Genomic DNA, 24,792 nt, shown 5'->3' with positions numbered 1-24,792 from the left:
GCAAACATAGACTCCTCTCTGCAGATGTGAGCGTTCACCGAACGGATCGACACGAGGCTGAGCATCGCCGTGGAAACGTCTCGCCAGCAATTGTTGGCAGAAACACTGACAGGGAGTCCAAGAAATTAAACGAGATCCCCTGTTAAAACTGATGATTTTGTATATTAAGAAATAGCCAGGATGCTTAAAGCAAGAAACAAACATGCAACTTGTGATATCTCATAAAAAGGTCCAAATGAAATGCATAAAATTAGCAGATTTGAAACTAACCTTTCAAAAACTTTGCTAAAAAGCCTGATACCAGTTACCACCCTACATGCAGCAGGTCTGATTTGAGTAACGACATCTTTTGTTGGATAATTAGTGAGTTATTGTTTTACATATGACTTTGCATTTGCAGGGCTTGCTGTTATACATTCCAATTAATTTTATATAGAAGATGTACGTTTTTTCAGCCTTCTCTTAGATCTGAAATTATCATAAGACTTCTTAATACAAGCAACATTAAATCCTGGTGGTCGTCTTCTCATTTGAATGCAATACATGAAATATATGTAGGACTCACTGAAGTTGTTGATTGGTCATCGTATGAGTTTGCTGTAGCGCTGCATGTCTGTGCTTGACTTTCTGTTGCAGCTTTTGGTTTTGGCGTTTCACCCCAACATTGTCAGAGAGCCCCATCTGGCCTCCTGCTTGGAAATATTTTGTCGGCACACCTGGCAACTCCCTCTGTGTTGCAAGCAGCAACGCAATTCGCTATTATCAGCCCTCCTGTTGAAGCTCTCTCCAAATAAATGGTTGCCACGGAGACGAGTTGGCCTGACGATGCTGATCCTTGTTCTTCAACAGTGAGTTTTAGAGATTGTTTTCCTCCTAATCCGTCATTCTCGCTGAAACAACGTGAACTTGGGTTTTCATCCAGGCTTGTGCGCAACATTTTCAGCTGTTTCAAACTTTTTAAATTATTGTACTAATTGCAATAATTAGTGCAATTAAGGTTATCTTCTGGTCATTTCCTAACACTTACAGCAATGTAAAGGGTGGATATGAATTAAAAATGGTTCAAATTAAATATAAAAACAAAGTTAAATATAAGTTAAAATGCTGCTAAAATTACATTATTTGTTAGCATATTCACCAGTGTGAGACGAGGCGGAAACAATAAAAGATAACTTAATTTTAAGGCTTTTACATATCTTTTGCAAAGCTGAAAATAAATGGTTCTGTGATATAGTGCTGTTTAACTGGACTGTCAGTATATTTGCAGTGCTAAATGTGACTTAAAGTTTTTACTTTGGAACTTAAACTGTTGACAATAGTTAAGAAGGCTTACTTATTTCTCTAAACTGGTAATACATGTTGTGGGAACTTAGCACTGAAGACAATGCTGCTGAAACTTATTTGTTGTACCTCAAATGTATGAGATACAATTTCAAAAATTATTAAAATACACTCGTTCCTCTTGATCATAACCAAAAGGCCATAGTCTATGATGGCCTTTTGGTTGTGATTGGTCCGCCTCCCTCGATTCTTCATGGCATGGGCAGCAATTTTCAATTCTCAAACAATTTCACCTTGCTAGTGTGGTTAGTTTTGGAATCCATGCCATATTACTTGCGAATATAGTTAAATCAGTGAAAGAGAACCAGAAGTTTCACCTACAGTCCAACTTTAAGTAATGGGACAGCCATTAATCCACATGGCGACACGATGGTTCAATCGGATCAGGATCGAAAAGGCCCCATAACAACCACGGAATGTGGAAGATTTGAGTTTCTGCTTTCTGAAGTTTTGGTGACCTCTAGTGGCTGTTATAGCTATGTGACAGACAGATGAGACAGCTGCTCCCTGCAGCTGGATTCAATTTGTGCGAGAAGGCCACATCCATCTCATAGTTTATTTCTTGTGCATCCATATACATGGTATTACGGTAACCAATCTGCTTTCAAAGTAAAACTTTGTTTTCGTTGGGTGGAATAACTTTCCAGTAATTTTAGCAAAAATAAATAAATAAAACAAAATCTAACAAACAAATAAATAAATACTTTTTATAAATTCACACCAATACATGAAAGTATTAAAAAAACGAAACAAAGGTTATTTTGGCCAAAACTTGCCATTGATTTTAATAAAAAGTAAAATAAGATATAAATAAACAAACATACAAATAAATAAACAATAACTAAATATGTATATAAACAAACAAAGATGGCAGGCATAACTTTTGAGAATTTCAACGTCATACATTTTTAAATTTGGTTTCAGATAAATGTGTGGAAACGGACAAGTACATTGCCGAATGAAATAGGGCGCCTTTTAAAGCTGAACACCCTGAGACACCCACAAGAAAAGAAACCATTTTGATGTTCTTCTTTTTTTTAAAGTCAGAATGAAATTTTGAAACTCCACTCTAGGACACCCTTGTATTTTTTAAAATTAGTGTTAGTAGCCACAGGATAGATGATGGCATTAAAAAATAGAGAACTGATTATTAAAATAATCGTTTGTTAATGATTCCCTTTTCCACCCAATTCAGTGACGGCTTCACCTGTCATAATGTTGATTTTTAATTCTCGTTTATTTATTGTTCTGAATGTCAAAGTCAGATTATGTAAAAGCAATATGGTCACCTTCCTAAAATAATGGCCAAAGTAATTCTTTTGGTTGCCAAAATCACTTTTGGCAAACGACTTTGGCCTTTATTTTAGGAAGACGAAATTATACTCTTATTTTGAAAGTACCGTAATGCTTGCTACATGTACGCACTCGGAACTAGGTACAAGTCGCACCATTTTAATGCCTGTCCGTTTATTCGTCGAGTTGAACTCGACGTGCATAACTTACGAACAACACATTTCCACCTTTCAGCCGTGGGTTGACTGGGTCGTCAAACATAATTTAAACATGATTTTAACTCGAAAGTGACTGGTTCCCGCCCATGTTCATGTTTGTGCCATGACGGGTTGCCTCCCTACAAGGACGCTCAAAGAAACCTCTCTGTGGGGAAGGGGAGGAGAGAAAAAAGAGGAGGAGAGACTAGCAGCAGCAACGACGACAAACAGATTGGGCAAAGGACTGAAAGCACCACTTTGGAACCGACAACCTGCTTTTCTAATCTTTCTTTGGGATTTAAATTCACGCGTAAGTTGCTTTACATCTTTTTGAAAGTTAAATCAGTTCTTAAAACGTCTATTGGAGGCTTTTATGTGTTTTTAGCTGCTCAGTTTGAACGGGACTGGGAGAAACGGGGCCACAGCAGGACTGTTTGTTCTAGATAAGAAATCATGTTCTTGAATATGTTATGAACAAGTTATAGGTAGATTTCAGTGCATGTTGGAGTTCCCAGGCAGACGTGTCTGGTTAAACACGACACACCCACTTTTACTTTGCAAGATTTTCTGGTCCAGCCTGCAGCGTGGAAAAAAAAATAAAAGGATTATTCCTTTAAACATTGGAGTTTCGTTTCATCATGAGTTGCCTTGCTTCTTGCTTGCTGGATTTAGGTCCAGTTAGATTGTGGTTGTTAACTTGTTGCTGTACTTTGTACTTTTTTCTGTTTTGTACTCCCCTCCTCGCTTTCCCATGGTTTCAGCTTGGATCCTAACTCCACTTACCCTTTCTCTCCTTTTTCTTCCTCCCACAGTTTTCCAAGGAAAGCCTGGGAGGGATTTGGGAAGTGTGACCTCATTTCTTTCTCAATTTCTCCACCAACCACAATGTCTGCTCCAGGTAAGTTATAATAAACATCAAGGTGTGATGACAATTTTCCACTTTGCAGTCATAAAAACTGACACTGACCTCTGGAGCACTTTCTTCATCTTTGGTTTCTCCTATTATCACATCGCTTAGCTATTGTGACATTGTTTGACTTGCCTTTTTAATTTTCCATCACTCTTGCCTAACCCAGATTTTCCATAGAAAATATTGAATCATGAGCCGGTCCACCTCCCTCGATTCTTCATGTGGCCTTTGTTCCTGAAAGATGGCGACATCTGATACTTGTTCCTAAAATCCTAGCACGGTGACATCTCTGGTGTTGGTCCTGCGGGCTCCGCCCTCGTTGTTTAAAAGGTTTTGGGGGCATTGCGTGTGCCTGCCTGTAGTTCCTTTTGTCTGCTAGTACGGTCCGCCTCACTTTCAAGCAGATGCAAATCTTGTGTTTCCTGGAAAGAGGGCAATGGAATGTGAAAAAGAGGTGGGACGGATTTCTTACTTCCCTTCCTATGCGAGAGCCAAAACAAATTGGAGGCTCATGACCTTCATCTGGCTGGATTAATTAAGCTCGCCATTGGAGCCGAATACCAGGATTACAGAAAACCAGTTTGGCTGGATGTGAGTCACATCAGTGTCTACACAACAAGCAAATGTCAAATGTCAGAATTGGAGCCGATGGCCCATCTCTGTTCTAGGCAAAGCAGAGGAAATGCAATAATCTTGCTCCATAGGTTGGGATAGTAAATGTCACGGCTAGGAGGAAAGGATGGAGATCGTGAAAATGGTCTTTGGGTCATTTCACAATTAGGCAAATTCATAACCCAATTTTATACCCTTGCGTTTCCATTCTGTTGCTTCCTAACTCTTATTTTATACCTCTAATCAAACCTCTTTTTGTGAAAGGGTTTTATTTTTTGTTATAGTTAAGTATTTTAATTAATTTTGATGTAACACAATTTTTAGAGAAAATGTTAAATTAGTATTATACCTTTATCTGAACTGTTACTTAACACTAACACTGTGCTTCTTTTGTCATTTCATTTCTCAACACCAGATTAGCACAGCTGATCAAACCATAATGCACGCATGATTACAACATTTCCTTACTGCAGATTATGCTGTAAAAATCATCCACCTATTGTCTACACACCTTTGACTGGTTGGTAGCTGTAAAAAATTATGAATAAATGAAATGATTTAATTTAAGGGAAGGGCTTTCCCAATCTACATGGCGAATAAAATAATTTCCCTTGAAACCCAGTACCTGGTTGTTCCTCCGTTGGCAGGAATAATTGGGATCAAGTCTTTGTGATAATTGGCAACGAGTGTTTTAAAGAACTGTGGGGGAAAAAATGGGCCCTCTTGTTTGTTGCAGATCTTTTTTAAAATTTAGCCACAGTGAAGGGCTTTGGAGTATGAGCAGCTTGTTTAAGACCATGACACAGCAGACAGACTCTTTGAATTTTTAGTTTACCTCATGAAATCGTTAAGTCGAGCCACCTCTGAGTCCTCGGCATACAATCTGCGCTGGAGATCCCCCCCTTATCTTTATTTTCAAAAACGTAATGCTGGATGAACTCCATTTAGTATGCTTGGGTCTTGTTTGCACTTTTAAATCCTGCGGCTGGATGATTGCACAAATCAAGTCAACACTACATCACTTCGTCCTGACTTCCTCGCAACATCAAGGTGCTGCGAGTCCCACAGACGCTGCGAGCCTATCGTTCCTAAGGCCTGTGACTACCTCAGCTGCAGAGTCAGACATGTTACTGAGCTGGGCTGACCTTAACCCTCCTCATCACATTAGTCAATCAAAAAGTTTCCATCACTTTTGAAAGCTTTTTGACAACATAAAGACACCTCAATGCCCCTGAAGGACTTTGTGAATGGGTCTTGTTTGACGCCATGTAACCTGATACTTGAGCTACTGTTCAAATACCAAACAAAAACACTGCTAACAGTCCTTACTGTGTCTTGTAGATTTCTATGTCTGTATTTAAGAAATCTGGAAAATGTTTGGATAGTTTAGGACAAATTTTAGTGCAAGGTGGGAACTGGGTCGTAAGCCTGATGGTTTCCAGACCCGGTGGCTTCAAGACAGGTCCCAACAACCACCTTTCCACCGCCATGAACGACAATTTCAGTGAGAAGTTTGTTGCCGATATGCAGTACTTGGGTTTTCTTAACATAACGTTGTACATTATGGTGAGAGAACAAGATTTACTAGGACGTGTTCAACCTTTTTATCATCGCAATGTTTGGAGATGACCTTTCACCCTTCCTGGAATGACGAGCATCAACGGTTGTTTGTCAAGTATCATCGGCGAGCTCTTCCATCTCTGCCGTTGTGTTGACACACAACTCAGCCAAGTTACCAAAACTGCTTTTAGAGATGTTATTACACTGATGATGCTCATCTTATCAAGTGCATTTGATTAGTGGCACCATGCTGCCCCTTTGCCATTTCAGTCCAAGGGGATCAGCAGTGGCGCAGATAGCTTTCGAAAAGTGTGGAGGATGTGAGTTGACTAGGAAATGACTGGGGCAAACGACAACCCTTTGTGAGTATTTTGCCACTATCACAAAGGGCAATTAGTTAAATAGTTAACAAATTTTCTAAGAAAAATTTACTAATTAAAATGACCCAAGGGTTTGTAAAAAGTTTAGGTATTGAGGAAGCTGTTTAAAAGGAAACTGCATTTTCTACGACGTGTCTGGGAGCAACGGTGGACTCAGTCTCTAATCCTGGTTCCGTATCTGTGGATTTACCTATTCACTATTTTAATTCAAAGAGCATATCTAAAATATTCAAAAGAAAATGTAGTTTGCTAAGCGGAAACGCCAAGGCGCAATGCTGCTCCACGGCGCAATGCTGCTCCACGGCGCAATGCTTGGTCTTGGCAGGTCAAATCTTTGTAAAAGATGAAAATTGCACACGAAGTTGATAATGAGCTTAAAAAGTTAATCAGTAAACACGTTGACTAAGATTTAAAAGCCATTTACTGAGTTGTTCTTTCATTTAATATAACACCTTTAGCTTAGACATTAGAACAAAGTGAATCAGGTGAACAACAAGGTCAGTAAGATTAAGGATCCAAACCAACTTTCACTTTATGAATTATACAATCAGCCCACGCTTCAGAAATGTCGTCTCTCATCATCTGCATTCATTATTTCAGTTTCTTCTGTTTGGAAAAACCTTTAAAGTTCAGTTTTTGCAGAAAAAAGCCATACATGTTAAGTCTTTCCCAAAGCTTAAACAGTACTTTTTTTCCTCTCATTGAGAAACATTGCTTTTTAATAGCTTTTATGGATCTACAAATTAATCTATGTGTACATGTAGTTTTATTTAAATTGGCTCATTTTACTGTGGACTTTGGTGTTTATCTGTATGATCTCTTCCTGCCAAGTGCTAAAGAGAAATTTCCATCTTACGTAAATTTAATGACCAATAATAATAAAAAAATAAAAATTATCTGACAAAATTTCGTTTTATCGTTTTACTGAGACCATAATGCGTTAAAGAGAAAGGAGCGTAAACAGAGCGTTTAGTGGTCAAACTGATGCAGATGTCTGCAGTTCAAATATAAAAATGTGTTTTTAAACCACGTGGCCTTTTCTAACCGGATAGAAATAAATTTGTAAATCAGAACAGTGAGTCCAGTGTAACAATGTTTCTCATCGCCATGCTGGGGCCGTCTTGTAAACTCCTGGGTTTTGCTCGTCTCTCACCGGTAAAGTGCAGTCATTTGGCTTGCGGCGAGAAAGGCAGGATCGTTAGACCGACGGTCTTTTTGAACAACATGACACATTCACGCCGCTGCCGACATCAAAGCCAGTTTGGCTCCCATTAAGAGGCTGAAAGCATTAACGGTGAGTCGGTTGTGGTAAAAAAACAACAAAAAAAAACACAAAAATCTTCAAGCTGGGGGAGTTAATGCACAGATGGAGGTCGTTATGTAGTTGTTGCACTTTTTATAGAGTGATTATGGGCAACTCAGAGGTCAGAGGGTATATTGGCAGCTGGGTGCTAATAACCTCACCTAACCTTAATGTCAGATAACCTCATTAAGGTTCTGGTAGTGTTTGGTTGGTCAGGGCATAGCCTGCAGGTGTCTGTAAACATGATGCAAAGTTGGAAAGGGATCAGTTAGGCTCTTTGAAAAGCAACTGCTGCTACCCATAAGTCTAGAAAGGTTGATATTTGTAGGTTTCTTTCATTTAAAGTGATGTCCATTCTGCTTAAAGTCATTTAAGACATTTACAAATATTCCCAGGAGAAGACGTCTCTTCAGATTCACTCCGCTAGTTCAGTCTGCGACTGTGCAGGCTTTGAAAGCGTCTTCTCTCTAAAATAATATGGCAACATGAAGTTCTTTCACAGAGTTGCATCTGAATGATCAACAGGACTCCTTGAACAATGTAAAGATGTTTGCTCATAGCGCAGAGAGCCTTAGTTGTAGAAAACCAGCTGCTCCTCCTGGTAAAAAATGATGTGGTAAAGATTTGGGCCTGTTTTGCACTTGTGGTTATTGTGGTAAATGTGACATACTCTGTCACAGTTACTGTAACGGAAGGTGGCTATGTTTAACCAGTTGTAGCTTTGTCCAACTGGAGCAGTGTATTTCAAAATGGCTGATACAGAAAGGAAAAAATGTTTCACAGTAATTCAGGTAAATCCCTTAACTGGCATGACGACACCAGTTTCCTCATGGAGCCATCGACGGACATGCAAGCGTTTTGAGGAAGGAGGCAGTTAAGGGGTTAAAATCCAGACCTCAACCTGCTGAAAGGCTGTGATGAGCCGTGCAGAAACGCTGCTAACCTCAGTGAACTGCGGCCGTGTTGGAAAGAGGAGTAGGCCACAATTCCTCCACAAATATGTCAGAACAAATCATGATATACTTTGTTTATCAAACAAAGCTCTTCTGTTCTGGCCTTCTTTGCTTAGTAAATGATGCTGTGGCATCTGTTAATATTTGAGTCACATTTATCCCCCATTATAAACCAGGACATTCATATTTCTCCCATTTAGGTAGAGAGGTACAACTGAAAGTGGGTGTTTTTTGTTTTTTTTACCATGACTCTTCACATGCTTGGTGTTTACTTCCTGTAAAATGTTTCTGTTTGCTCTGCGGCTCAGTGGATAATGGCATCCAGGGAGAAGTAACTCAATCCAGAATAAACAGAGGCATAGAGGCACTCGCACACAACCGCGGGCCAGTCACCGTTTGTTGTTCAATAAAGTTTCTCATCGTGACTTTTGGATAAGAAAATGAAGAAGCCCGGACATGGCATGTCATCGGATCACCAGATAAGAAGCCGATAAGCTGCTTTATTCTTCTAATGGTTTGCTTTGTGGTTTTCAAATCTTCTCCTTTTTAAGTTTTACCCTCAGATTGATGTTTGGGTGGCAGAGCATCTCAAAGGCGCTTTTGGTACTTTTGAGATGCTCTGACATCTCAAAATGAGGTCATAGTTCGCCTTCCAGCAGGAGAACGACCCTAAACGTGCAACCAGAGGAAGTTGGAAAGCCCCAGTCACAGTGCAGACCTAGATTCAATTAAAATCTGTGGCAGGGCCTGAACCGTAATGTCTAACAGATGATCTCCATCTTGAGCTCGAGCTTTTTTGTAAAGGGAACTGGACAAGAATAGTCTCTAAAATGGATTGACTCAGGGGGATACATTCTTCTAAGATTTGCTTTTATTTGTTCTTGTTTCAAGTCACAGTTCTGGACTTCTTTTGTCATAGAAAATTCTGGGGAAACGTGCAGAAATAGGCAGCAGATAACTTTATCACTGAGAAAACCAGTGCATCCAGTTTTGACCCGGTAAAAGACGAACGTGTGTGTTTCACCTTAGGCTATCCAGGCTCTCCGAACCATCCTCCTTACCCACAACCCGGCCAGTCCGCGCCCCCTTACCCTGTTCCGGCTGGGGGATATCCTGGAGACCCCAGTCAGGCTCCCCCACCAGGCTTCAACATGGGCCATCACCAGGACCAGCCTCCTGTCATGTATCAACCGGGCCCTGCTCCAGGTCCAGGACCGGACTATGGCGGCCAGCCAATGGGAATGTCTCCAGCTCCGGCTCCAGTCGGCGTCCCGCCCGGGCTCGAGTACCTAACACAGGTAGGCCTGAAAAGGAGGAAACATCTGATGAACTAAATTCTGTAATATCTGCCATTGTAATCAGACGTGGCGTTCTGGATCGGTCTGGGGTCTCGTCTGTTTAAAAAAAAAAAAACACTTCTGCTAATGATTGTTCCTTCCTTTCTGGTGGTGAGCAATAGCTGTGGATTTCTGCCAGTTTGATGAAAAACTCAACATGCCTTATCGCACTTCTTATCCACCCATGTGGCACATGATTCCTGCAACTTTTTAACACTGCTAAAATGTTCTTTTTAATTTATTTATTTTCCTTCAGTTGAGGTGATGCAGAACTTATTAAAGCCTTATGAATAAACTGACTTCAACTTTCCATCATGTCAAACTGACTTTTTTGAGCTGTATGTCATGTCATATTCTTGTTCTGTCATCAAACACATGCCTGGAGTGTTGCTTTGATTCTGCTAAGCTCATCATACAAGCTATTGCTTCTAAGAGTGATTGTAAATGGCATAATGGTGGAGTACTGTTGTGACGACGTGCTGAAGGGAGAGGGTTGGGAAGAGTATGAGATTCTTAAAGAGACAGAGACCAATTTCAACCCTTCACATTTCTTCTAAGTGGTATTTGATAAATGCAGCTTAAGGTAACATAGTTACTCGAGTGTGTTGTGAAATGAAAAAATGTGCCTGAAAAATGCATAACGTCTCCTCTTTAAAACATTCCTGTCCAAGATATAAACTTTATCCTGTTGGCCTTTTGAACTTTGAAACAATGTGCCAAGAAAAACACTAAGTCAGCAGATTTCCTTTGTGTATAGTTTCACAGTTCCCCAAGAAGCTGCGGGCTTGGATGAAATGGTAAAAAATAAATAATCTTACACGTGACTGTCTGCTTGTAAGGACTTAACTTGTTGTTTTTTAAAATTTTGCTCTTTGCTGAAAATATTTTTAAATATACTGATTTGTTTATCTATTTCTTATCTATAATTTACTCTATTTTAGATAGACCAGATCCTGATCCATCAGAAAGTTGAGCTCCTGGAAGGTAAGTTTTATTTATGGAGTTTTTTTCACACTGAAACGTGTAGAAAGTAAAACCTCTCATTTGAGAGCGTTGAGTGTGGGAGGAGAAACAAATGCTGAGAAATATTTTGTTTTTACGAAAATGTTTCCTTTGGGATCTTAAGGACTGAGATGTCGACGAGATGAACCAGTTTTGTTGTGGATTTGAACCTATTTTATTTGGACATTTCAAGTTTTCTATGCTTTTGTTTATGGCATGTTTCCATGAAGGGGAACAAAAAAAGTAGACCCTTTCTTTTTTTTACTTTACTAAACAGCAAACAAAAAAGCTTTAAGTAATAATATGCTTTCTGGACTGAACATAATCAAATTAAAACCAGGATTTTTCTGCATTTTACTGCAACAAAAGATCAATTTTAAGCATCTTTATCTGAAGTGTTTTAACATCTCCGCTCCCCGCTCTCCCCCCCCACAGCTTTCATTGGGTTTGAGACGAACAACCAGTACGAGATCAAAAACAGTCTGGGCCAGAAGATCTACAAGGCCAAGGAGAAGAACGACTGCTGCACCAGGAACTGCTGCGGCTCTCTGCGCAGCTTCGACATGAAGATCAAGGACAACATGGACCGGGAGGTCATCCGCCTCATCCGGCCCTTCCGATGCGTCTCCTGCTGGTGTCCCTGCTGCCTGCAGGAGGTCTGTCCTAAATTCATATCTGTTGGCTGAACACTGTTCAAGACTTTACTAATAAAAGTTATTAATAGCCCCATATCGTAGATATTTTCCCCACCTCGTCCTGAATTGTTCCAGGGGAAAAGTTTATGACACACCCTGATTGCTTATGGATCGATTTAGTGATAGAGAAAAAGGAGTGGCAAGAGTTTTTATCTGCTACAGTAGTGCAGAACTGCCCTTCCTCCGTCTGCTGCTGTTTCAGTTTTTTTTCTCATTTACTAAAGATTCAGCATCAAATTTGGCACAAAAATAGGCTTTACATTTATTCAGAAAGCGCCTGAATAATGCTGCAGAGTCTAGTGGGCGTTTATTGTAGCGTTTTCCTTAAATCTTTGTGTCAACATTAAAATAAGAACAGGACTGGATCACATTGTTAAAGCTGCTAGAGGAGAAACCAGATATTTATCCACTGTATAAAAAGACACCAAACCTTTTTAATTTTGTTAATTTGACAAAAAAAAAGGACTAAACTTCTCCTATTCCAGGTTTGTTTGAAGTGCAAAAGTATTACGTACTGTTTTCTTAAGTCCAGAATGATTAGAGTTTTTTTTTTTTTTCCAAATTCAGCTCTTAACACAATTTCTTTCAAGTTTTTGGTAGAACTGCTTCTTGAACGACATGATTTGGGTCAAACGTTTTGGGTTTCCTTCCAGAAACCTCTCACAGTAGGTTCGCTGTAACTCCGGCCCATTCATCCTGGCAGAACCGCTGTAACTGAGTCGGGTTTGCAGGTTGTGCACCTGTTTGGCTCAAGCCGCATATTTTTCATGCGATTGGGATCACGTTGGCTTTGTGATAAAACGGAACCGACCTTTTGACTAAATGATATGATCAACTTTCCCTTGCTGCTTATTCCTCCGTGTTTTATCTGTTTGAACAGATGAACCTTCAGGCACCATTCACTGCAAATACGAATGAGGGATAGTTAAAGTACACCCACAGGTCTGTCTTCATTCAACACAGATGTTGTAATCTAGATTCAGAAACTTCTGACTGAAGAAAGGAATCAAAAGAAACTTTTTTTTCTCCCATTATTCAGGTATTTAGCCGATAGAAATAACGTTGGTACCCCAACTGACTGGAAACGGGAAAGTTTAGTTTGATTCAGTGTCAGAAAGTGAACGATTTTGTCTTTATGTTTCTGGTGTATCTGAATTTTCAGCTTTAATTATCATTTATGCTTTTATGTTTTAGATAAGCTTGTGTTAAAAGTAGTATCTAAATTATATCACTCGTATGATACAGTATCAGGATAATTAAGACTGTCGTATAATACTGGGAGAATCTCATACAAGCACACGTCTAATCCAAAACTTTAATAGATGTCTCTATATTGTTTTTATTAAGTGGGTCTATTTTATTGTCACTAGTTTTATAGTTACACGTGTAAACTAGTTGATCCATTCAGCACAAGAAGAAGTTAATAAATTTTATAAGTTAAAGATGTAGGAATGGTATCTTAAAGCTTAGAAAGTATCCGCATACTTCAATAAAACTTTCTAAATTAAATGATTAGGAGCATAAAAGAAGCCATCAGCAGTTATAAAGCGATTCGAGAAGAGAAACAATTGGGAATAAACTTGATAAGCAAACATGATGAAGTAATTGCAACAAGAGGAAAGACAAGTAAAGTTTGAGATACGATTTGGAGTCGAGTCTGAAACCTCTGGTCCAGATATGATTTGGGACGGCGGGGTGGAAAGGTGGCGTGGGAAAAGAAATGAGCTACAAAACCTGTTAAATCTGTCCAAACTGCAATTTGTAGAGAAATTGTTTTGGTTCGAGGTCAAGTTGGTGGTTGTTCATAAGACGACCTGCGTCGAACGTCGCGCAACGCCAGAGCAGTTCTTTGAAGAGTCGTGCAGCGTGGCGGCTGCTGCTGTTTGTTGCTTCCAGTGTTTCTCCAGCTGTCTGCCGCCTTTAGCTCATCCAACCTTTTTCAGAGTGTCGATCTACTTATAGCTCTACCAGCAGCACCTGCTTTCTGGTCAGTGTTATTTTGAAATCTGTGGTTTGTAACTTTGTAGCAATTTTAAAAGCTTAGTTTCTGTCTGTGGCACCCAGAAGCCTTACGTTACGTTTAGTCTGAAATATCCCAAAAGCTGCCAGGTTTTTCTAAATGCAGTGTGTTTCTTATTAAATATCTAAACTTAAAGGTTTAAGCTTCATGTTATCTGGCGAAAGCTTTGCTCTCTGTTGTGCTCTTGCTACTTGATTTATTATGCATTTGCTAAATGGGGAAAAAAAAATGCTGATTTATTTACTGGCCGGTGACCAGTTAAGGTCGGAGTAGCTGAAAATATATCTGGTTCTGGTACCTGATTGATTGTGTGTGACATGTTTACAAGTTGTATAATTGTGGCAGACATAAGATGGGGAGACAAGCCATAAGCAAGTGAACTAATAATATCAAGGTTTCCCCCAGAAAACTTGCTGAACTCGTCGTGTTTTTGAGTTAAAAATGTTTAAAGTTGACAGGAAGTTTTTAAATATCACTTGATAATCATGTGCAATTGAAAGAATGGAAGATTAACACCTGAACACCAACTATAAAGTCTTAAAAAATGCAAACATTCCAAAAAGACTGAAATAAATAAGCAATGCTTATAGCCTGGTGGGGGCACAAGTAAAGTCTGTTGGCCCACCAGGCTTGTAATACACTGGAGGAAACCTTGAATGTAAATTAAAAGCATTAGTGCTGGAATTTATGTCTTGATGATTAAAGCAGAGAAGAATTAATAATTTAAAAATCAGTAAAGGCATCTAGCTTTTTTATTGAACTACTCTTCCATTGTCTGTTAAATGTTGACATGAGAAATTAATGATAATTTGAGAAAGCTGATGCAGATGTAGCTACATTGCCTACTTACTCGCATGAAGAGAAAGCAACTTTCTCCTTAAGAAAAATGCAGTGGATATTGAAATGTGTAGAGGAAACATTTACCAAGGTGATACTAATGAAGGTTTTTGTGATGTAAAATAAGGCAAATATAAATAATTTGAAAGCTTTTTTTTCTAGTTTTAATGACACGCATGGTCTGTATTATTTAGCTAGAAAACAAATATTTTAGAGGACAAAATTATGAATAAAAAAATAATTGTGCTAACCTTTAAATGAATACTTTCCTGAACTCTGGCATTGATTCTTTGTTGTGGATCCTTACTTAAAGTTTAACTGTCATAGAAGAGGTTTCTTGACTTGTATAATATAGATAAAATCATTGTACAAATGTATCAATTAGGAGAAAAGTACAGAAAAGCACCATGGCGCAGGGGATGATAGCATTTAAGCTAACATTAGCTTGTTAGCTAATTTTGACGTACTAAATAGTACAGAACCGGCACGAGCCCTCAAATGTTAAGGAAGAATATTTTAAATTGGTTAACTTTGGAAAAAAGTTTGGCTCTCTCTTCCTCTGGATCCCAGGTCCTCTCGGCGGGCCACGTGTGGCCACAAGGAAAACAACAATGCGTGTTGACGTCACAGAATTACAGAGTTTAATCCAATATAAGACAATGCATAAACTTCCACCAGAAACTGCAGAACAACGGAGACATACATTCATTTACCTCACAGACTTGGAAAAGAAGGAAAGAAAGCAAAGACGTGCAAAGACATCTTTGGAGAGTTGCAAGAGCAAATCTAATCTGTTACTTCTGTGTAGAAAGTTTTATAGCAAAAGGCGTATTCTTATCTTTAATTTATTCAAATAAGGCGTATCTTTGCTCATCCAACCAGGAGCTATCTCTGACCCTCTCTCAAGCCTAAAACCCCTGCCTGTTTACGGCTTTTCACAGATGAGTGTGAAAAGCTACAACTTCTACTGTATTGTTTTCCCACAGACAAAAGGCAGTTCAAACGATCCTAACAAACCATCTGCTGCAGCCACAGGCAAAACAAAGGTCAATAGGCCAGAATACATTACTAATTTCAAAACCACAATTAGGGCATTTGAATCAAGACATGTTAAGTTTTAAAACTAGCTTATTTTAAATTTATTTTCTCAACAATAGATTAACTTCATGTTTCTTAACACGTTGGCGTAAGCCAGCATAATAAAGGTAACCTCTAAGCGTGGATAAAAGGTGGAGCAATGGTGGCTCTACAAAACCGGGACATTTCTCCAAAACTGATGAAGAGAGCGGCTGGTCAGGGAGGCTGCAATGAGGCTGATGGCAGCAGTGAACGGAGTTCTGGTTTATAGTGGTTGTGTCCTATATTACTGGACTAAAGAGTGGAGTTAAAAGAACAATAAAACCTTGTTGGAATGGTATGTGGCATTTAATGGATAAAATGTTTAACTACAACATCAAGTTCACTCTTTATATCCACTATATGACATGATGTTGATCTTTAAATATGACCTTTGGTCGTATTTGGCTTCTTGTTAGATGATTGTGCGTCTGATCACTTACTGAACTTTTATTTGAGATGCTATAATGAAATCAGTGCAACTCTATTTGCACATCTAGATGTAACCAGAAGTAAATTAGGCCTGTGTCTTTGATCTCGTCTCCTTTCTGCTCAGGCTGTGCCAGTCGAGGGAGGTTTGTTAGGAGTCTGAATGGACCTTTTGTCCATCATAACCGTCTCCTTGTTAATTCCCGATCCTCTGCCATCTTTACCCTGTTTAATCCTGTCGTTGGCTCTCCGTTCTCACTCGCCTGTGCCCAAACCGATGCCCTCACACACAACGGCTCTCTGTGCGCTCCCCACCCAGGAACCATGTGAGATTTATTACCTCTATGTGTCACAATGGCAGCGTCACAGCTTCAATTATCATTCCTGCTGCACTTCGTGAGAAGCCTTCTGACCCCGTGATGTTTTTATATATAGTCTCTGGTGCCAAGGTGAACTCCCTTCTAACTCCGTGGGGCTAATGCAGGGTTTCCCCCAGGGTATTATAAGTCTGGCGGGCCACCAGGCTTTACTTATGCCCCCAGCAGGCTAAGCTTTGCTAATTTATTTAGGTCTTTTTAAAATCTTTGCATTTTTTAAGACTTTTTAGTTGGCATTCAGGTATTAATCTTCCAATCTTTCAATAACATAATTATCAAGTGATATTGTCAATTTTTAAACATTTTTAACTCAAAAACATGACAGGCTGCTGGATGAATGACTAGCAACCAACCACCAGGCTTAGCAGGTTTTCTAGGGGAAACCTTGTAATGTTTGTGTCCGACCCGCAGATGGAGGTCCAGGCGCCGCCGGGAACCACCGTAGGGTTCGTCAAACAGGACTGGCATCCTTTCCTGCCAAAGTTCTCCATCCAGGGACCAGACGGACAGACGATGCTGAAACTGGAGGGGCCCTGCTTCGCCTGCAACTGCTGTGGGGACGTCAACTTTGAGGTGAGCTCCCATCTGTCCTCGGAGGATCAGTTTGAGCTGTGCATGTTCTGTAAGCTCACATTGAACTCGGTCTGCTCAGACTTTACAGACGAGGGTTTTTGGTTGTGTTTGGATTTGTTCTGTTGGATGCTGTTTATCTAATACATGAATGTGTTTTAAAACTTTTAATTTGATTGAAAATTCACAGTAATACACTAAAGATGTAGTATGTATTCACAGTAGTTTCTGCAGATCTTCTGGACAAGTCCAAGATCTCAAAAAATGTCTCTTTAGATTGTAACTAAACTACTTCAGTCAATTGCTGTTGAGTTTGTTTGGTGTCCCGCAGAGTTACTCTCCCGGCCCAATCATTTTCTTCCCCTTGAGGGATTTAAAGTGAAAGATTTCTGTAATTATTATAGCCAGAAGTGAAACACATTTATTTCTTCCTGAACTCAATAAATAGGTTAGATTTTTTTTCATGCTTTTACTTGCCTGGTTGTAAAACATAAATGGTTAAAAAAAATAAATGACCATATTATTAAATATATTTGACATCTGATGTAACTGCAGGAAGGTAGCTTTAAGACAATTTTGTGAGCCTGTATGTCCTGTATTTCGTCATTGCTATGTAGCTGACAAGTAAAGATGGCGGACAGTCCATTGGTCGGATCAGCAAGCAGTGGAGCGGCCTCTTGAAGGAAGTCTTCACAGACACGGACAACTTCGGCATCCAGTTCCCAATGGACCTGGACGTGAAGATGAAGGCCGTCCTCATGGGCGCCTGCTTCCTCATTGTGAGTTCCTGAATCTTAGTGACGGTCTCTGATTTTTATCTCGTGAGATCTTGCTTAACGGGCCGTTTATTTTTCTGTCGTGGCTCATCCGCAGGACTTCATGTTCTTCGAGAAAGTGGGCGAGGCGAACCAACGCAGCTCTGTGTTTTCGTAACCGAGTGCCTGAGTCCACCCCCGTTGTCCAGCGCCTGTCTTGGTTTCTTCAACAGACGTTCCGGCGTTCATTTATAAAGCAAGATCAAATTGGCTCCAGTCCAATTTGATCTTACTTGGAAGGATGTTGATGTTCCCCACACTCCGTAGAGTTTTTACATGTTCATTTAATTTGTGATGAAACTTTAAAAATAGAAAAAACTCCACCTGTCTTCTACTTAGCTCAGCATACTGTTGAATGTGCTTTCTGCTGCCATCTCTCTCTCTTTGTGCTTTTTCTTGTTGAAATTTGTCAATATATATTTTACAATCAGTGATATCGTTGCCATGCTCATGAGGCATTCATATTAGACATAGTGTAAGTGCAATATCCTTTCGGATGCAGAAGGCGTGTATTAATCACTTTGTTTTTAAAGTCATGGCAGCATGTCACTGATGCCATAGTCTGCATTTTGTACAAATCACTTCAGCTCTGCATGTTTGGTTCAGTTATGATCCAATATTCATAGAACTAACACTTTTTTTTATTTACCTTTTTTATTATGTAGGTTACTTACACAGATACTATCCTGTAAAAACGTGTTGTAGTCCGATGTAGAATGTTATAACCAATCTACCTGCTCACTATCGCATTATTCGTTTAGCTACTTTTTAACCAAAGCAACATGGAGGAAAGCCAAAAAAGACCTCGGTGTCACTACTTAGTTTTGGCTTTTATGTGAAGCTACTTTTGAAAGTTTGCATCATTTAACTTGATAAGGAAGTTGTCATTTTGCAAGTCTGATTAAAAAAAGGAAAAGAAACCTCGAGTTGTTGCATGCTGAGAGGATTTACCGAAGCGGTCATTTCCCTTGCTTGCTTCACTGTTCTAAGTTGAAACCACCGATTATCTACAGGCTATGGTGCGAGATAAAACTGCAACGACTGTAAAGTGAGCGATAGCGTGCCCGTTTAGCGTTTGCCATGGAAACGGCGCGAGCAGCTGAACTTTACCCTGCAGGTTTCCCTCAGTTTCCCTGTGATTGCACGGCGTAAAAGTGAATTAAACAGGATGACGACAAATTGTTGTGCGGCACGAATAGGAAGCTAAAGAAGGAAGAAAAAAGCTGTGGTTCGTGACCTCATGGGGTTTTGTCGAAGTTGAAAAAAAAAAAACCCACTCAGAATGAACCTGTGTGAGCTCTCGCCATATGGTGGTTTACATTGTTTATAGAAAAAAAAAACTGGTTGTTTGATGAATGTAAATGATCTGCTCTGCATTCACTACTCACTCCTAGTGGTTGTGCTCGTGAGGATAACACGGGCGTGACCCCGTGAACTTCTTCCTTTTTTTTTTTTTTTTTTTGCCACTGACGCTTACCGTTAACATTTATTTCCCTTTCCAATGTGCCAGTAGTCTCATCTCCAAAGAAGACAGAGCGTGTACAGTGCAGATATTTGGTTTAATTTGCTTTGCATGATTTTGTAACATACATTTCCTTTCTGCCTTTATTCTGTAATTTTTGCTTTTTTTTTTTTTTTTTTACAGATGAGAAACTCATAAATTAAACCGATGTTACTTTAAACCTGCGTTTGTGTCATTGTTGGTCTGGTGTTATTGTGCATGAAGACAGAGGGGTGGAACGAAGACTTTGATCTGTGTGTGTGCGCAACTTCTGCTTTCACATCTGTCTCAAAGGAAACCACAATCGCTTTTTCTTAGGAATATGTCCAAAGTCGGAGGGCATGTTGGTAATGTTTGTCTTTATCTACCGTGAACATGCTGACGGAAACATAAAATGCGTGTCCTACTTTAGGGACGACGAAAGAAGAAAGAGGGAAGGAGGAAAAAATGGTGTTGCACTAGTTGTGTTACAGCTCCCCCACCTGGAAGCGTGTGAAAGTGCTGTTTTTTTTTTTTATCAGTCTTTTACTCAATGTGTTTCCCTCACAACAGTAACAACCCCTACATGGACATGTCCGGACATGTTCCTGTAGAAAAAGAAATCATTCTGTGTCCAAATAATTAAAGCTGCAGACAATTTTGGAAATAATTTGGGAGTTTTCAATTCCCCAAATTTCCAGTTTTTGGGTGGAAAACAAGTAGTTAGAAATCAGCCGTCACTTTTCAGGCCTAATAATGTTTTTGTGCTTTAGAAATAAACAGTCGCTTGGTTAAACAACTGCTTGTTATGGTTGTTTAACCATAACAATGTCTTGTGAGTTGTCAAAATGTCAAGAAATCTTGTCTTGGTATCTTCTTACAGTTTAACAGCCATGGAGGATGAAGTCAAAGTGAACTGATGAAAAGACTTCAAGAAAGCAGCATTGTGTTTTGTGTAGCATCAAATAGTTCAGAAACAGACTCCAGAGGTGTTAAAATAATAAACCGAGGCTGGACATACAGGTAATTTGCGGTGGAGGTGGAGGTCGTGCAGACCCATTAATATCTTGGTGTGTCTTGCTAATTGCCAATAATTTCCCCATGTTGCCTTTTCCTTTGCATAACAGAAATTGATTGTCAATCAGTGTTGCTTCCTAAGTGGACAGTTTGATTTCACAGAAGTTTGATTTAAGTGGAGTTATATTGTGCTGTTTACTTGTTCCCTTTATTTTTTGAGCAGTGTTTATATGTATATATATACACCATATATTGATTAAATGATATTTAAGCACACGACTTATCTTGAAGGTTCTATTTTTGTGGCCCTCCAGAGTGTTTAGGGCCACATAGATGGCAACGGCGGGCTGGATCTGGCCCACGAGCCTCGAGTTTGGCACCTGTGGTCTAGGTGATCCTGAAGGCTGTTTACTTAATGGGGTATGGAGACAATTTTTTTCCCCAGTAAAACATAATTTTCCATGGTAAAAACCTAAACTGAACTGAAATGTGGGGGAAAATTAAATATAGACTCTGCTACCAGACAACAGCTTCTGACCAATTGTTGTTAAAATGCATTTATTATATGATTATTTAAAAAAAAACAAAAAAAAAAAGGTTATTTAAGATAGAAATTGTAGAGACTGGTTCATTTTTATCTACATATTTATTCAACAAAAGAATGACTAACATTACATTCACACATAAATTCATCCACATAAAAAAGCAAATGTGCTAAATAATGGCACAATGAGAACAAAAAAAGTAGAAAAAAAAACAGTAGTTGGAGGCTTTTAGTCTCTAGTAAATCCTGTTTGAAAACCTTCATGTTTCTGCTTTGATGGGCTGAGTCCTGCTCCCGTCGTAAAGCAACTGGTTCTGGCAGCGCCTGGTGCCGCAGTGGGGTCTCCTTGAAGCCTGGCGTTGCTGACGAAGTCCGGCTCCGGCCAGTCGGACATCTGCGAATCTCTTCAGACCCGTCTCTCTGCGCTAACCTGAGGCCGGTCCCTCTCTCCGGTGCCGAGCCTGTCCTCCCGGGTCACCCGCAGAAGGTACCTGCTGGCGAGCTCCAGGTTCCACTGGTGTTTGGTCAGGATCTTCACACAGTTTTCTGCGGAGCAGAGGCTGAGCGAGTAGAGCTGCTCGACCTGAGGAGACAGAAACAAAACTTAAACGTTCAGTTTCACGGTTTCATTTGGATTTCACGAGTGGGGTTCTTGAGCGTCTGCATTAGCATTCAGTGGGCCATTTTGACAGTTGCCCAGGGCGGCATTAGAAGGGCATTAGGGCGTCTTTTGCTCCCTAAGCATGGTTTCACTCTTTTATATTCTGAACAAAAGCAATTTTGGTTTATAAATGCAATGCGACACAGAGGTCCATTTCTTCAAAGTGAGAAAGACGAGAATACGCCATTCAAGTCAGGTTTGCTGATTTTCATGAACCAGAAACGACTACGAGAAAATATCTACACACCTGAGCTTTCCCACATCGAGACAAAGCAGTGAATACAGTTTAAAACAACTAAAACTCAGACGTAAAAGACGTGCATTGTGACGTTTATCCCGTCACAATGCACGTTGACGAGGCAGACAAATATACAGACATTAAACAAAGGTGGGTAGAGCTGCTAAAAAATGCACTCAGGTAAAAGGAGCGCTGGTTCACAGTAGAAATGTAAAGGATGGTGCTGTAAACCGTCCAAAGTTCAGTTTGAAAATGTATCTAACTCCTACCAAGAGGCCATAATATACATGTCAACTGGTTGTTTGGGAGTAACTAGCTTAACAAACAGAAATGTGATGCTAAATGCTAATGGTTCTTTTAACTGGAATCAGCACAAACAACAACAAGCACCTCATGCCCACTCTTATTTCTGCTGGGGGAGCTGTGATGCAGTCGCATCGAAGGCCAACCTTGTTAAAATAAAAGGTATAATAAACTTTTAAATACCAGGATGTTTTTTTAAATAATAATATATATATGAAAAATCTGGTGGCCTCTGCTAGAAAACCTCTCAACACGGGATTTATTTCCCCCTGACAAAACTTACTCAAATTAAAGGCTGGAATTTTACACATTTTTTTAGTTTGCGATTAGGCTGATAATAATGTACAGAAACAGTGTTTGTTTTATGTTAAGGCCTGTTGTACACGTTTGCCAGCATATTTGTACTCGACTGCACTCTTTGTCAGTTTCTCGTCCCACCTTGAGTTGCTGCTGAGCCCGGATTGGATTCCAGTCGTTACACTGAAGCGCACTTTGCACCTCTTCAGTGGTCACGCCGTGCACCGCCTCCATCACCTGGGCAGAGCCGCAAACAACTTTAACATACAAGCACTGAGGTTTAACTCACAAAAATAACAACAACAAAAAAAACACTGTAACCAATCAGAAAGTTCTCTGCTACCTGTGCGACCAGACTCTCCTTTGTGTTTTGCGTATAAGACAATTTCTCTCTGTCCCTCGATCTCTCCCTTTGGTCGTCATCCAGCTGCGGCGTTGAACGCGCCATCTGGGACATTTTAACCAGGTTGCCCTGCTGAGGAGGGAATTGAACCGGGGGTTGTGTCTGCTGCGGCGGCGGGGACAGGATCATTTGTGAAGGCCAGGGTGAGGGCGCCGGCGCCTGAGCCGGGGGTTTCCTCTGGTTCCTCGGGTTCACGCGCGCCAGGTTGGGCAGCGGTGGCCGAGGAGGCGCAGGGAGGTTGGCCTCACTCAAGCGCCGCGGATCCTTCTGCACCATCACGCTCTGGGCGACCATGGCGGGGGCTATGAGTCGGCCCTGTTGATCCACTCTGAAAGGCCCTGAGGTCTGAGGCTTGGGGCGACTGCCACTTAGCACCGACTCCAGGCTCTGAGACATACCTGAGAGTGCAGAGACATGAATATTTAACAGACAGATTTTAGCTAGATAGTTAACGTAAGTAAAGAATGGCAGATTTTTCACAGAAGACGCATTAAATATGGTAAATAGTCTGAATTTGAAAAGTCGTGCAGCACTTTCCACTGGGCTCACATTTACATTTTAAATAAAAATGTAGCTCAGCTGGTATCGCAGAAAAATAACTTGTGAGAATGTCTAGCATAAAGAACAGCAAAAAAAAAGAAGTTACTGAATTAAACCAACAGGGGGCAGAGTGGCTTGATGAATACTGTTCAAGTAGATTGTTCCCTTTAAAACCAGCAGATATGGAAAATATAAGAGTTTTAACATTAAAAAGTGTTTTTACCAAAAACATCATGTTTTAAATAAACCCCTCTTTTTTCAAAAAAAAAAAAAAAGAATAAATTTAAGGTTTAGGGATATTTTATTTTCTATTTTTTCCTATTTGGTGGAACAGTTTTCAGTAAACCACACTTTCAAGATCTAAAAAAAAAATTTCTATTTCTCTCTAAAGCAGCAGCGATTCCCGGCTCAGTTTATTTGTAGCTCTTACCTGCCATTTTCTGCAGGTTGGTTGGCTCCCGATCCATGGATGATCCCATCCTCCAGCTGCGTTTGCTGCAGGCATGAGAACAATAAACACATTCAACTGATAGTCGACAGCCTCCTCCGTTTTTATTAACCCTCCTGATAGAGAAGTGTAAAAAGCCTCAAAATAAACTCATATTGGCCTGAATTTTCATAGAATCACAGAGGAAAATATAGAAAATCCAACCAGTGAGGGGGAAATAAATAGTATGAAACAGCCAGATTTCTATTAAAAATATCCACAGGAATTTCAAAGAGTTCATGATACTTTTCATGGCAGCACTGTTCCCAGACTCAGACATCTTCAGCAAATTTTTACATAAGTAAAAGTAAAAAGTAGTCATCTAAAAATATTTAATTTGGCCAAAAGGTCAGCTAAGTGTTAGCTAACTAACTAATTATATCTGAAGTCCTAAAATTATGTAATCAGACAGAAAAAAAAATGATGTGAATATTTGGGTATTTTAAAAAACATATAAGAAATTCATAAAAACATACAGAGACGGATGAAACCTTTTCTGAGGAACAAACTTTTCAATTCAGTACCACAAGCAATTAACTTCACAAACACAACAAATAAAGTATTTAAATATTTCAGTCTCTGTAAAGAAAAGTACAGGTTTCACTTTTTGAAATGATTCCCCCCCAAAAATGCAGATTTTTCCCTCCCCCATAATATTTACTTTTTTTTCTTGCTTTTTTTTTAATGCAGTACCAGTCAAAATTTCAATGATAAACTTAAAAAGTAACATTTAAATTAGAAAACGCTTCCATATGGTTTCACTGTTTGTGTCATTATGTGGTGAAAATGTGATTTTGTCGTTTCAAATGTACCTTTTTCACGAATGTAAGCCACACAAGTAAAAGTAGAACTGACTTCAAGACCTTTTAAACATAATTTACCCAGGGTGCCAATTCACAAGACGTGTACTGCATGTTGACTGACAACAGGTCAAAGATCAGTGCATAGCTGAACTCAATAAAAGACAATAAACTCGCTGTCTGATGACACGAGGACATAAAAACATTGAGACGTGCTTCAAAATCAACAATTTCTCAGCATTTTTGCTGGTTTTGGTTGAGAAATTAAGAAGCTG

General features: G+C 39.7%; 2 protein-coding genes across 2 annotated transcripts in view; one reads left to right on the top strand and one right to left on the bottom strand.

Moving 5' to 3' along the window:
- The first annotated feature begins 2,757 nt into the window (after positions 1 to 2,757).
- Positions 2,758 to 19,433, top strand: LOC103137492 (phospholipid scramblase 1). Its single transcript, XM_007551244.2, has 8 exons — positions 2,758 to 3,141; positions 3,644 to 3,729; positions 9,579 to 9,847; positions 10,828 to 10,870; positions 11,324 to 11,544; positions 16,774 to 16,935; positions 17,550 to 17,711; positions 17,806 to 19,433. Exons 2-8 carry the CDS (start codon positions 3,717 to 3,719, stop codon positions 17,863 to 17,865), a joined length of 930 nt encoding a protein of 309 aa, XP_007551306.1. The 5' UTR covers positions 2,758 to 3,141; positions 3,644 to 3,716; the 3' UTR covers positions 17,866 to 19,433.
- Positions 19,434 to 20,871: 1,438 nt separating this feature from the next.
- The window catches only part of tnk1 (tyrosine kinase, non-receptor, 1), a 10,078-nt gene continuing 6,157 nt past the window's right edge, over positions 20,872 to 24,792 (bottom strand). Inside the window, exons 10-13 of the mRNA XM_016671044.1 lie at positions 23,661 to 23,816; positions 22,631 to 23,088; positions 22,429 to 22,524; positions 20,872 to 21,371 (exon numbers count right to left, since the gene is read on the bottom strand). Of these exons, the coding sequence (XP_016526530.1) occupies positions 21,195 to 21,371; positions 22,429 to 22,524; positions 22,631 to 23,088; positions 23,661 to 23,816 (887 nt within the window). The 3' untranslated portion in view covers positions 20,872 to 21,194. The remainder of the gene's footprint in view (positions 21,372 to 22,428; positions 22,525 to 22,630; positions 23,089 to 23,660; positions 23,817 to 24,792) is intronic.

Source organism: Poecilia formosa, unplaced genomic scaffold (assembly GCF_000485575.1).
Source record: "Poecilia formosa unplaced genomic scaffold, Poecilia_formosa-5.1.2 Scaffold41, whole genome shotgun sequence".
Classification (NCBI taxonomy): Eukaryota; Metazoa; Chordata; class Actinopteri; order Cyprinodontiformes; family Poeciliidae; genus Poecilia; species Poecilia formosa.
This window is presented reverse-complemented; position numbering and strand designations above follow the sequence as displayed.

Coding starts and splice junctions, on each gene's coding strand:
- LOC103137492 (XM_007551244.2), top strand. Junction 10,871..11,323: donor GAAAGTTGAGCTCCTGGAAG/GTAAGTTTTATT, acceptor CCCCCCCCACAG/CTTTCATTGGGTTTGAGACG. Junction 11,545..16,773: donor GTCCCTGCTGCCTGCAGGAG/GTCTGTCCTAAA, acceptor TCCGACCCGCAG/ATGGAGGTCCAGGCGCCGCC.